The 13,458-nt window shown below is 33.0% G+C and overlaps 1 protein-coding gene across 8 annotated transcripts in view; it reads left to right on the top strand.

Moving 5' to 3' along the window:
- ZNF644 (zinc finger protein 644) overlaps positions 1-13,458 on the top strand; it is a 114,318-nt gene that overhangs the window by 27,293 nt on the left and 73,567 nt on the right. For 6 of the 8 annotated variants that reach the window (XR_001512922.1, XR_001512921.1, XR_001512924.1 and 3 more), the window contains exon 1: positions 2,563-2,626. Coding sequence is in view for 2 of the 8 variants with exons in the window: in XM_015560326.1 (XP_015415812.1) it covers positions 2,605-2,626 (22 nt within the window). In the remaining 6 variants the exon portion in view is untranslated. Of the gene's footprint in view, positions 1-2,562; positions 2,627-13,458 lie in introns of those variants that run through there. The other 2 variants (XM_015560326.1, XM_015560327.1) reach the window with 1 other exon arrangement.

Below are 13,458 nucleotides of genomic sequence, written 5' to 3'. Positions count from 1 at the left end.
ATGTTTTGTAATTTTTTTCATGTATAAGTCTTTTGCCTCCTTGGTTAAGTCTGTTCCCAAGTATTATTTTTTATGCTTTTTAAATGAGATTTTTTTCATTATTTAGTTTTTCAGTTTCATCATTTTTAGTGTATAGAAACAACTCATTTTCATATGCTGATTTTATATCCCGCAATTTTGCTGAAATCATTTACTGATTTTAACAGTTGTTTTTAAGAATCTATAGAATTTTCTACCTAAAAGATCATGTTATCTGCAAACAGATAATTTTATTTCTTCCTTTCCAATTTGGATGCCTTTTATTTTTCTTATTTATTTGCTCTGACTAGTGCTTTAAATGTGTTGAATAGAAGTAATATGTATAAGTGGGCATCTCATCTTCTTGATCTTAGAGAAAACGTTTTCAGCCTTAATTTGTTTTCACCAGTTAAGTATGATGTTATTTGTGGGTTTTTCACATATGGCTTTGATTATGTTGAGGTAGTTTCCTTCTATTCTTAGTTTATTGATTGTTTCTATCATGCTTTTTCAGCATCGGTTGAGATTATTGTGATTTCTGTCGTTCATTCTATTAATGTGGTGTATTACATTGATTGATTTTTATTTGTTGAGCCATCTTGCCTTCTAGGAATAAACCCAACTTGATCGTTATGGTATAATTCTTTTAATGTGCTGTTGAACTTGGTTTGCTGAGGATATTTTTTTGAGTATTGTTTTTCAATATTCATCAGTCCTATTGGATTAGGGTCCACACTTACGATTTCACTTGAACCTCATTTATGTCCTTAAAGGCCGTGTCTTCAAATATACAGTCACATTGGGTGTTAGGGCTTCACAGTATGCATTTTATAGGGATACAATTAAGTCCATAACAACTTTCATGTTGTGGTTCTAATTTCCTAGAGAACCTACCATACTCAGTATATTAGTTTTTGATAATTGGACTAACAGATTGCCACAGACTAGATAGATGGCTTAAAACAACAAAAACTTAGTCTCCCATACTTCTGGAAGCCACAAGTTTGAAATCAATATCACTGGACAGAAATTAAGGTGTCAGCAGGATTATTCTCTCTCTGAAGGCTCTAGGAAAGAATTCATCCCTTTCCAATAAAAGATTTTACTTGGCTGATTTTTGTCAATCATATTTTCACTTATACATAGTTATTTCATAAAGTAACATGACTGGATCCAGAAGTGATGTGAATTTTTTCCCTCCAATCTTTGAAAATGTGACTTCAACTCAGCCTGAATTTTACTTGTTTTTCTTCTATATTCCTATGTACATTTTAGGATACAACACAGAACTTCTGTAGTCAGAATACATTGTTATGCTTTTATAATGTGCTCATCCAGTGAAAATGCTAAAATGAGATAAATGAATTTTTGTCCACATTGTAGTTCAGACAATACACAAGTAAACAGATAGGGTTGATACAGAACTGCTACCAGTTGCTATAGCAGTTTAGAAACACAGCTATACACAGCTGGAGAAATTAAAGAAGGGTCTGTCAGGGTGACTGGGCTAAATATTTGAAAAACTAGTAAAAAGGTATTAGTGAAGTTAAAGAGAGAGATAAAGTAGGCATAGTTCACCATGTGAAAAGGTATGAAAGCTGAGAGCATGAGGCTGTTCTGAGAGTTGAAGAATTTGGTGTAGTAGAAGCATGGGGTAAAAGTGAGAGTAAAAATTAGGGATAGATAGAGATGCAGTCATTGATGGTACTATTGAAGGACTTGAAGCATAGATATGACATCTTCAATATAGACATTGCAAAAAGATTACTGGAAATAGAACAGTTTTAGTAATCTAGATATAAATGGCAATAGGTATGCTGGTGTAGTTTTTTGAAAATAAGAATTCAGAAGAGTTACAAGCCTGTTTGAGGCAGGGGAAAGAGATGTTTAGAGTTCAGGGTAGGACATACTGAGTCCTCAGAATTTATAGAATGTGATAAAATTAGAGATAAGTAGATTTTTTACAAGTAAATTTTCAGTGGAGTGTTGGGGTGAAGGTTACATTATACTAGATTGAAGATTAAATTGAGGAAATAGGAGGGTATCAATATATGCTATTCTCTGTAATAATTCCTGGTATTTATTAAAGTACTTAATCAGTGATAGCTATTATTATAGCTACTATTAGTATATACTTTTATGTATCTTCTGTATTTTTTTCAACTATTTGGCATTTTTTTTTGATATGTACATAATAGCATTAGGTAAACATTGGTCTAGATATTATGTTTTATGAACAAATTCTGATTTTAATTATAGCTATTGACATACTATTAAAGTTATTACAACAAATTTTGTAAAATGTTTTGAAGAGAACTAGAAACTTTCTCATTTAAATAGATTATTTTTCTAAAAAAATAATAGGACTTAGCAAGTTTCATGAAGGTTAAAATAATCATGTTTTAGTTGAACAATTTTTCAGATAGATGTCTTACCAAGAAAAATTTTGATTTGTAGTTTTTAATTTAAAAGCATTGTGTGTCATAGATATAATTATTCATATCTGGAGTGGAAAACTAAATGATGGTTTTACCTGTATTCTTTCAGGTTTGATTTAATTTTGAATGAGATTGCTCCTGCAGCAAGATGTTAATAAGACAAAATCTAGGTAAGTAGAAGACTACTTTTTAAAAATAGTACATACCAAACAAGGAATAATACCAAAAAAAAAAAATTTAAGTGCCTTCTAGTCCAGAATCAATGAGTTTTTTAAATAAAATTCTGAAATACAAACAATTGACTTTTTGATGCACTTGACCCAGTTGATTTGGTGGGAGAAAAATACAGCTATCAAATTGTGGAACTGGATAATTTCCTCTTCTATGTTGAGTTTTATAACTTAGGTGTGCAGTTTCTAATTACTATAAAACATGTTAGAAAATCAGATTCAATAAAAGGTTTATTAGGTTGCTTCACTTGTGGATTATAGTACTTGAGTAGTCTTTGCTTTTGTGAACTTTACTTTTTTATTTCTGTTAATAAGGTTAATAAAGTACTTCCACAAATTCGTTAAATTATCCAAATTGTGACTTTTTAACATAATATTCAGAATTATAAATGAATGGTTTAATATTTTCTTGTGGGTATCTCTGTTTTTTAAATTTAGCATTCTGATTTGCTTTTATTTTTTTTAAGGCTGTTGACTTTCAAAAAATTGAATTTTGTCCATGTACTTTTGGTCTGGTATAATATAAGACTTTTTGTCTTATATTATTAAAAAGAGTGCTTTAATAATATAAAAAGCATAATAATATAAATATTATTAATATATTTAATGATATATAAATTAAATATTATATTTAATAATATAAAAAGAGTGCTTTTTAATAATATAAACTGTTGAAATGTTAAAAAAAGACATTTACTATCTATTGTTAAGTGTATATGGTTTCAAGATATAAAATAAGAATACTTTGATAAAATTACATAACTTGATCTTTCTCTAATCTAACCAGATGGTTCAGCTGTCAGAAACTTGCTGATCTCAAAGTTAAAAAAACACACCTGGTATGAGAAGTGCAATAATTGAGTAATACGCAGTTAAATATTGTATTCTCAATAAGTGGTTTAGACATAATTTAAGCAGTTTCCCTTTTATTGCTATTATATAATAACCAGAGACCCGGTGCTCAGCCTGGCCTGCATCCTCTCGCAGTCTGGGAGCCCTCAGGGGATGTTCAACTGACAGCTTGCGGCCGCTCCCCATGAGGAGTGGGCCAAAGCTGGCAGTCAGACATCCTTAGTGCTTCCGCAGAGGCGGGAGAGGCTCCCACCACCACCGCTGTGCCCTCCAGCCGTGAGCTCGGCTTCTGGTGCACTGACCACCAGGGGGCAGCTCCTGCGTTGAGCATCTCCCCCTTGTGGTCAGTGCGCATCATAGTGACCAGTCATTCTGCTGTTCGGTCAATTTGCATATTTGGGTTTATTATATAGGATGATAGTAATGGTAGTTTGAAGAATATTTATTGTCTGTATATTGTATTAAGTGCTCCTTATGCCTTATTAATCTTTATATTACCTCCTATGAGATAGGTGACTGCAGTGTAGAAAATATTTATTTTTTGGTTAATAGGGCACTATTTTTATTTAGGAAAAGCATTTTATTTTGCTAGCATGCATTATAAGGAACATTTGCTTGCATATCTTCCTGAAGGAGAGAAGCTACTATAGTTAAGGTCTTACAGGGATTTTGTTTGCTAGTTGAATATACAGGGTTTATTAGAAGCTTTATTTTGATCCAGTCAAAGTTAGGTATTACTCAAGGGATGATGATACTGGTTTAATTTACTCTGACTTTATCCCACCCCAATTATATGTGCAGTTTTCTTTTTATATTAAGTTCTAATGTATGTATGGTAAAATGTGGAAACTTTAAAGTACAGAGCTGAATGACTTTTAAAAATATATAACCACTATCCAGATCAAGATGTAGAATATTTTTATTGTCCCAGAAAGTTCCTCTTGCTCTTCCCTTTCAAATCCAATATCCTTTCTCCCTGAGATAAGCATCATTCTGAATTCTATCAGCATAGCTTAGTTTTCCTTGAACTTTGTGTATATAAAATTATACATTCTGTATTCTCTTGTTTCTATTTTTCATACAACATAATGCTTTTTGAGATTTCCTTCATGTTGTATCAGTAGTTCATTATTTTTTAATGTTGAGTAATATTCTGTTATATGAAAATACTACAAATTTTTTATGCACTGTCTATAATTTTGTTTATTGGATTCTCTGAGTGCCAACATTCTACAGCTGCTTTCCTTCCTCAAGTTTTCCCGTTCATTTTCCTCATCACCTGCACAATTAAATGTAAGCTCTATAATATGCTATACAATGTTATCACTGTAGCTGTTTCAGAATGCCTAGCAGTATCTGAGTAAACAAAATATGATGCTTTATAGTCTTAGTTTTAGTCCTAAGTATATGTTGTCAGTCTTCTCCAACCACTTGCATCCCCAGTTGTCAATGTCCCTCCCTCCTCATCGTTGTCAGTCTTCTCCAACCACTTGCATCCCCAATTGTCAATGTCCCTCCCTCCTCATCAGCTTATCTCCTGAAATAGTCCCATCTCAAGCATTTTGTTTTTGAGCCAGATCTGGCCATACCACCGTAGTCGGTTTTCTTTACTAGACTGTGAGCTCTTTGAAGGTAGATATCTTCCATGTTTTATTTATCTCAGCACAGTACTTAGTGAGTGTTTATTAAACATAGAACAACGAAAAGCTGTCTCTCAGACAAATAGAGATTCAGAATATTTGCTGGAATATGATGGAGGCTTTAGCACTTCAGCTGCTATTGAGTTGTATGAAGAAGCCTATGAGCAATATAGAGGCAGCATTATAGACATTTTGGAAAGAGAAATAAAATATCCCGTCTTCTTTCAGTGTAGTTAGTATAAAATAGCTAATCATTATTGATTTTGATTACTCTTCCCAAATGAAAGCATTAATCCATGTTATGGAAATTGGAGTGTTTGTTACTAATAGTGTTTATACTACTTATTTCTTTTGTACTAGTTTATAATGTTTATTTTTCTAAAAATTTAAAAAGATGTGTTAGACTAATAGAAGTAGAAGATTAGGAAGATTGGTCACTTCTGTAAGAAGTAAAGAAAACTTTTTCTCATTTTCCTCAGGGTAAAAACTGTTGGAGTGGAGGAAGAAATTGAATTATAGCCTGGAATTGTGATAACATTTTCGTTTCCTATAGCTTAGGAAACTTGCCGTTTGCTGAAAAGTATTTTTTAAAAGTTTGCTTTATCAATGTAAATCTGTAATATACATAAATAATATATATTTTTTACTTTTTTATTGAATTTTACTGGTGTGACATTGTTAATAAAATTACATGGGTTTTAGGTTTATAGTTCTATAATACATCATCTGTATATTGTATTGTGATTACCACCCCAAGTCAAGTCTTCTTCCATCACCATTTATCCCCCTCTATATTTTCTTAAGAAATGAAACTTTATAAAACTTTAAAGCATTTCGCACTAGTTTTCTTCCATATTTGAAATTTGGCTAGTTGGGTTGGATATCGTAGTCAGCTGGGGAGTTTTTATGCCTGAAGCTTGATTGCCTTCTAGCAAGTCCAAAGCGAGGAGACGTTCTTTCCCACTGGGATCAATTTGTTGCTTTTCCTCTTTGCAGCTTCTGCCATAAAGGTTGAACACAGAGTTGGATGTTGACCCCATCTCATGCTGTTCCTCTATCTCTTTACAAAGGCTTTCTTAGACACAGATTCTTATTGAATGTAGGACCCCAGTTATTTCTTTTATTTCATCATGGATATTAAGTGTGTTTAGTTTTTTTGTTGATAAATTTTGAGTATTCAGAGAAATTTAATCTTGTGATTGCTTGACTTAGTGTCTTTATTAGATTTAAGACTAGTGCATTCCCCTCCCAGAGGCTGATAGGTATATTTGAATTCAGACTCTTCCTCTTCATTTTGTGCTTGAATATTTTAGTCAACTGCGGCTAAGCTTTTCCATTTGCAGAATTCCTAACTCCAAGGATTTGAAGTTCTTCACAAAAGTGTGTCTTTTTTTAGGTTAATTTTCTTAATTTCCAAATTAACCTCTCTGTGTTAGTAGCACTGTAGATGTGCTTCCCATTGTTGTAATGTGAAAAAACACACCTTTTAATTAATAAGATTATTTGTTCTTCACTCTTGATGACATTGTACAGTGTACATTTGACTGTTTTCAAATATATTGCCAAGCAACATTCAGTATTTTCAAAATTGTATTTCAAAATAAAAGTCATATTCCTTATATGTGTGAGCAAATAGTATAGAAATATTTAAAAATAAGAAGTAAAACTCTCTTCTCTCCCAGCACTGTGCTCCCCATAAGTTATCAAAAATAGCTTGTATATATTGTGCATCTTTCTCTTTCCATTTAGCAATATATCTTGGTCTTGGACTTTTTTCATATATACATTACATATAATATAGCTGTTTAGATACGTGGGTAAATCTCAGGGTTTTGTTTTGTTTCTTTGCTTATATAAGTAATACTGCAATAAATATTCTTGACTCTATCATTGGGATTGTGTGAGTTGTCTGTATGGTAATTTGTAGTAATGGGTTGCTGGGTCCCTGTATATGTCCTTTAATTTATGATATATATTGCAAAATTGCAATGAGATTGTATCATAACATTCTTATTAGGAGTTTTTGAGAATATCTGTTTCCCCACACTATGCTAAATGTTAATTTGTGTTTTAATTCTTGCCAGTCTAATCAGTGAAAAGTATATTTATTTGTGCATTTCTTTAATTGTGATATTTTTCAAAGGTTTGAAATGTCACCTGCATTTCATTATTAAATCCATCAATTAACATACTTTCATGGTTTAAGTACTGTATTTAGTTTTTAATATTGAATAACCAGATTTTAATAAAAGCTACATATGCTGACATGTGAGCAAATAGCCTTCTTTGTTCCCTTCATATTTATTTAGGATCGATATTTCATAATGATGAATATCTTTATAATTTGCCACAAACAAATGTTAACATAATATGTACATAAATAGAAAGAAAATAAAAGCCATTACTAAGTATTAGGTTTATTAAATCTGGGCTAACAGCATGCCATTCATACTCTCAGAGTATCAGGTTGTTTCTTGCAACCTGAGCATTAAGAAAACTTTCCTTCTTTGTGGTTATGCTTTTGTTGTCTTTAACATGTATGATAAGCTATAATTATTTGTCTCAGATCAGCCTTAAAGTCTATGAACTCCTTTTTTCAAATTCTTTAATTCTAGAAATCATTAAATTTAAGAATTGAAAAAAAGAGCTGAGAAAAATCCTTAACCATATAATAGTTTTTTCTGAGTTATTTTTAAGGGTTAAGATATTGCCTCTTTTGGGCTTATTTTTTGTACAGTATTTCCCAGTGTGATGCCTTTATTCCTGGGTATATTTGTATTTATCTTGGTTTCATCTCTCAAAACTTATCAGGCTGGCAGGCAGAACCGGTTAGGGGCTGATCAGGCAGGCAGGCAGGCAGGCAGGTGAGTGGTTACGAGCCAGTGGTCTCAGATTGTGAGAGGGATGTCTGACTGCCAGTTTAGGCCCTATCCTGCTAGGATCCAGCCCAGATTGGAGAGGGTGCAGGCCAGGCTAAGGGACATCCCTTACCCCCGTGCACGAATTTCGTGCACCAGGCCACTAGTATGATTATATTGTTTACTTGCTCAAAAAACATTAACGTTTTAATGGATAAATTTTCATTCTTAGATCTAATCAAGAGCTTCCAAAGTTATGTTTCAATCACTTTTATTAGTTTCATCTACTGTTTTATCAATAAGCATTTGTTGCGGCCAAATTGATTATCATTATTTTTTTTAATTCTGAACACTTTTATCTGTACTTACATCTTTCTCACCAGTTTTATCCTCAATTCATCTATTCACTTGAAACATAACTTTCCAAAAAAGTTCTGCTCAAATCCTACCTTGTCTTGAGGTGACATAGTCCCTAGGAAGTCATTTTCTCTCTGTGTCTTCTCCCCTGGTTGTTAACTGAACCACCTATTGATTGAATGACTTAAAAGTATGACAAGATAGAAAGATATTAAATATTTACATCTCCTACAGCACGCTCTGCAGTTGGCAGGTTCTTTCTTATGTTATTTTGATTAATTGAAACTAACTTGTAACCTTAGATTTTTTTTAAATAAAAGTTTATTGTGCTTTTTCTACACTTGACAAGCAGTTAGATGCCAGGCTTTGTTATAGGTCTTTATAAGTATTAATTCAATCCTCTGTTTTTAGATAAGGCAACAGAGATATAATGAGTGTGTAAACTGAGATACATTGAGTTTAATTAACCTTCCAGTGAAAGAGTTATGATTTCAATCAGGTAATTTAGCTTCCTTAAATATTATTAGTACTGCCTCTCATTAGAGCTGTAAAATAATTAAGCTGTGAAGAGAAGTCATACAGGAAAAAGCTACAATCAAATATATAGTCTTATTTCATTTAGGTTCTCCTTTACCCTCAGGTTATTTTGGAGCAAATCCAGACACTTTATTGGTCCACTCCTGACTCTCAGTGGTAATTTTTTTTAAAGCTTAATATTGATATACTTCATACTTAAAAAAAGTTTAAAATAAGCCTGCCTGTGTCTACCAAAATCTTTTCTAGAATTTTGTATGGTTTACAATAAACCTATAGATTGATTTGGGAAGAATGAGTCTTCTAATATACATGTATAGCTCTCCATTTATTTAGGTCTTTGATTTCTTTTCATCTGCATTTATAATTTTACCATACAGATGTTTTACATATTTTATTAAGTTTATACCTGAGTATTTTGTTTTATTTGAATTGATTATAAGTAGTATTGTGATTTTAATTTCAGATTTTATGTTTATTGTCAGTATATAGAAATGTAATTGATTTTTTTAGGAAAAATTCACCTAAAATAATCAATTTTAAGTATAAAATTAGGTAACCTTTTAGATTTGCAGTATTTTGCAACTATCAGCTCGAACTAGTTCCAAAATATCTCATCACTCCAAAGGCAGAGATCCTGTACCTATTAGGTAGGTACTCCTTATTCCTTCCTGCTCCCAGACTCTGGCAATCACTAATTGGATATATTTCTGTTATATGTGTCTTGAAAAAAATTCAGCAATATGTTGTTGTTTTCAGTGCACAAATATTTCATCTCCTTGGTTAACTTTATTCCTAAGTATGTTATTCTTTTTGATGCTATTATAAATGAGATTGTTTCCTTATAACAGTGTGTGTGTGTGTGTGTGTGTGTGTGTGTGTGTGTGTGCTATCTTTTGAGTTTTCTATATAAGGTCATGTTGTCTGTGAATAGAGAAAATTTTATTTTTTCCTTTTCAATTTGAATGCTTTTATTTTGTTTTCTTGTCTAATTGCTCTTACTGGAACTTCCAGTACTATGTTGAATTGAAGTAGCAAGAGCAGATGGTCTTGTTTTGTTCCTCATCTAGAGGAAAAGCTTTCAGTCTCACAACTGAGTATGAGTTTAACTGTGTGCTTTTCATAAATGGGCTTTATTATGTTGAGGCCGTTTCCTTTTCTTAGTTTATTGAGGTTTGGTTTCTTTGATCATGAAATGGTGTTGAATTTTGTCAAATGTGTTTCCTGCATCAATTGATGATCATGTTTTTGTGCCCATTCTGTTAATGTGGTGTATTACATTGGTTGATTGTTATATGTTAAACCATCCTTGCAATGTGGGAATAAATCCCACTCGATCATGGTATAGTAATCCATTTTATATGCTGTTGAAGTCCATTTGTTACTATGTGGTTGAGGATTTTTACATCATTATTCATCAGGAATATTGGTCTCTAGTTTTCTTGTTGTGTCTTTGTCCGGCTTAGTATCGGAGTATTGCAGGCCTCATTGAATGAGGTTGGATATATTTCCTCCACTTTAATTTTTTGAGGGTTTCAAGAGAATGCGTGTTATTTCTTTTGAACTCTCCATTGAAGCTGCCAATCCTGTGTTTTTCTTTGCTGGGAGGGTTTTGATTACTGCTTCAATCACCTTACTCATTATAAGTCCGTTCATATTTGTTACTGCTTCATGATTCAGTTTTATTGGTTGTATGTATGTTTTTAGGAATTTATTTCTTCTTGTTTATTCATTTTTTTGGTGTACAGTTGTTCATAGCATTCCATAATTCACTTTCTGCGATACTGTTTGTAATGTCTCCTTTCATTTCTGATTAAGTCATTTGAATCTTCTCATTTCTTTATTTAGCTAACGACTTGTTAATTTTGTTGATCTTGTAATAAAGCCAACTCTTTTTTCATTGGTTTTCTATTTTTTGTTCACTGTATTGTTTATCTCTGCTGTAATCCTTATTATTTCCTTCGTTCTAACTTTGGGTTAGATCAGTCAGTGGTCGGCAAACCGCAGCTCATGAGCCACATGCGGCTCTTTGGCCCCTTGAGTGTGGCTCTTTCACAAATTACCACATGCGGGCGAGCACATACAGTGCGATTGAAACTTCGTGGCCCACGCACAGAAGTCGGTTTTCGGCCTGGGCGAGGCTATTTTGAAGAAGTGGTGTTAGAAGAAGTAGGGGGTGTCTGTCGGTTGGGCGACGGGAGATGCTGCGCGGGAGAGGTACATTGTTTTGAGGTACGTTCGCTGAGGTTGACCCCTTCCAACTCCCTCATCCACACTTGTCTATCTGAAACAAGTATACAAGTCTCTTAAGCTCTGTTTATTTTTCTTCATATTTTTCTTTCTACTTTTTAGACTGCATAATTTCAGTTGACCTATTTTCATGTTCACTGTCTTCTGCTTGCTCAAAACTATTTTTGAAAGCCACTAGTGGTTTTTCATTTTAATTGTTGATTCTTTATGTGACAACATTATTCGCCTGGCTTCCTTTAGTTTTTTGTTTGTTTGTTTGTTTGTTTGTTTGTTTTTACTGTGGTTTCTGTTATCTCTTTAAGTTTATTAAGACTTAATGTAAAAAAAAAAGACTTAATGTAAAGGTTTTGTGTAGTTAAGTCCTATGTCTGTGCTTCTTCAGGGACAATTTCCATTGACTTCTGCCTCCCCCCCCTCCCCCCCAATGAATAGGACATACCTTCTTGCTTGTTTGCATGCTTTGTAATTTTTTTCTTGAAAAGCTGGACCATTTCAATATTATAATGTGGTATCTCTGGATGACCCTCCCCTCAGGGTTTCTTGTTACTTGCTTTGATTTGTAGTTGTGGCATTTCAACATTTTTTTAAAACTGTATTTTTGCCACTTGTCTTTGGACTCTGTATTCTTTTAATTGAGATCACCTAGTGGTTTGACAAATTTTTTTTTTTTAATTCGTGGAGAATAGAAAAGGAGGGGAGGAAAGAAGGAGAGGAAAGAAAAGAAAAAAGTTTAAGGAAACATATACCATTCCATGCATTGCAAATAGGCTTTTTGTTTGGGCACATTTTCATTTCTTAGCCAGATTGTTTAGAACTCTTCCTTAGCCTTCTCTTCCTGTTTGCACTGAGTATAAAGATTAGCCAGAGGTGTTAAGTAAAGATTTTTTTCTGGTCTTTTCTGAGCAGGCCCTGGGTGATGGGCAGGGGTTTCTAGATCTTCCATTTTATACACAAGCTTTTCAAAGACCTTTCCCAAAGTGCCCCTCTTCCCATATTTTCCTCCCAGTCTTTCTAACATCCTCTGCTTAACTGCTTTTCTGTCTTGAGACATTTTTGAGTTAGGTGAAACAGGCATATATATGCATTTTCAGTCCTTCATTGAACTTCTAAACAGCTCAAAACAAACATATTAAGTTGCTTTTTTCTTGATTCAGCATTTGATTTGGTGCTATAAACTTTTTACTATTTTCCAGAGTTTGGACAGAGTTGCTTTTGACAATTTTTGTTCTAGTTTTCTTTGGAGGGATGGGTTCTTTTAATTTCCCTACTGTATTTATCAGTTATACAGAGACACAGAACCAGTAGATCGTGTGTGTGTGTGTGTGTGTGTGTGTGTGTGTGGAAAGAGATTTATTTTAACGAATTGACTCGTATAAAAATAGAGGCTGTCAAATCCAAAGACTCAGGCTGGCAGGCTGGAGACCAGAGAAGAGCTGATGCTGGTGTTCAAGTCCAAAGGCTATTAGGCTGAAGAATCAGGAAAGATGTTGGAGTTCATGTTTGAAGCCCATTTGCTGCAGAATTCCCTCTTGTTCAGAGGAGGTTAGTCCTTTCTTCTATTCAGCTTTTCAACTGATTATATGAGGACCAACACATTATGGAGAGCAATCTTCGGAATTCTCCAGTGAAATCATCTCGGCCTATACATTTCCTTTTTGGAGTTTTACAATTCTAAAATTTAACGTTATGGGCTATAAAAGATGAATTTAATATTAAGGGAGTTATGCTTAGTTGTGTTTTTCAAGATATTGGGCAATTTCATCCAAATTGTTAAATTTATGACTGTAAAGTTATTCATAGTTGTTTTGTAGGGATGGTAGTGATATCCAGTTTCATTGTGAAATTGATAATTTTTATCTTTGTCAGTCTTGCTAGAAGCTTACTTTATTTTTTCATATAACTTTTTAGTGATTTTTCAGTTATTTGTTTTCATTTTTTTATTTCTACTCATATGTATTTCTCCTTTCTGCTTACTTTTAGTATATTTTGCTGTTCTTCTCCTATTATTTCTATGCAGTGTTTCTCTTCTCATTTGTAATGTTTGATGCTGTAAATTCCCCTGTCAGCATTGCTTCTGCAGCATCCCCCATATTTTGATATGTTGATATGTATTTTCATTTTTATTAAGTTATCTTAGTAAGGTTCCCCTTTTTTGGAGATTTTTTTGAGGCATGGATTATTTAGAAGTGTGTTAATTTTCAATTGATAGGAATTTTACTGTTTTAATTCCTGTTACTGATTTCTAATTTATTCCATTATGTTCAGAGAATACATTCTATAT

The sequence above is a fragment of the Myotis davidii genome, unplaced genomic scaffold, assembly GCF_000327345.1.
Source record: "Myotis davidii unplaced genomic scaffold, ASM32734v1 scaffold674, whole genome shotgun sequence".
Taxonomy (NCBI): domain Eukaryota; kingdom Metazoa; phylum Chordata; class Mammalia; order Chiroptera; family Vespertilionidae; genus Myotis; species Myotis davidii.
The sequence above is the reverse complement of the archived record's forward strand: the minus strand, read 5'-3'. Positions and strand labels throughout refer to the sequence as shown.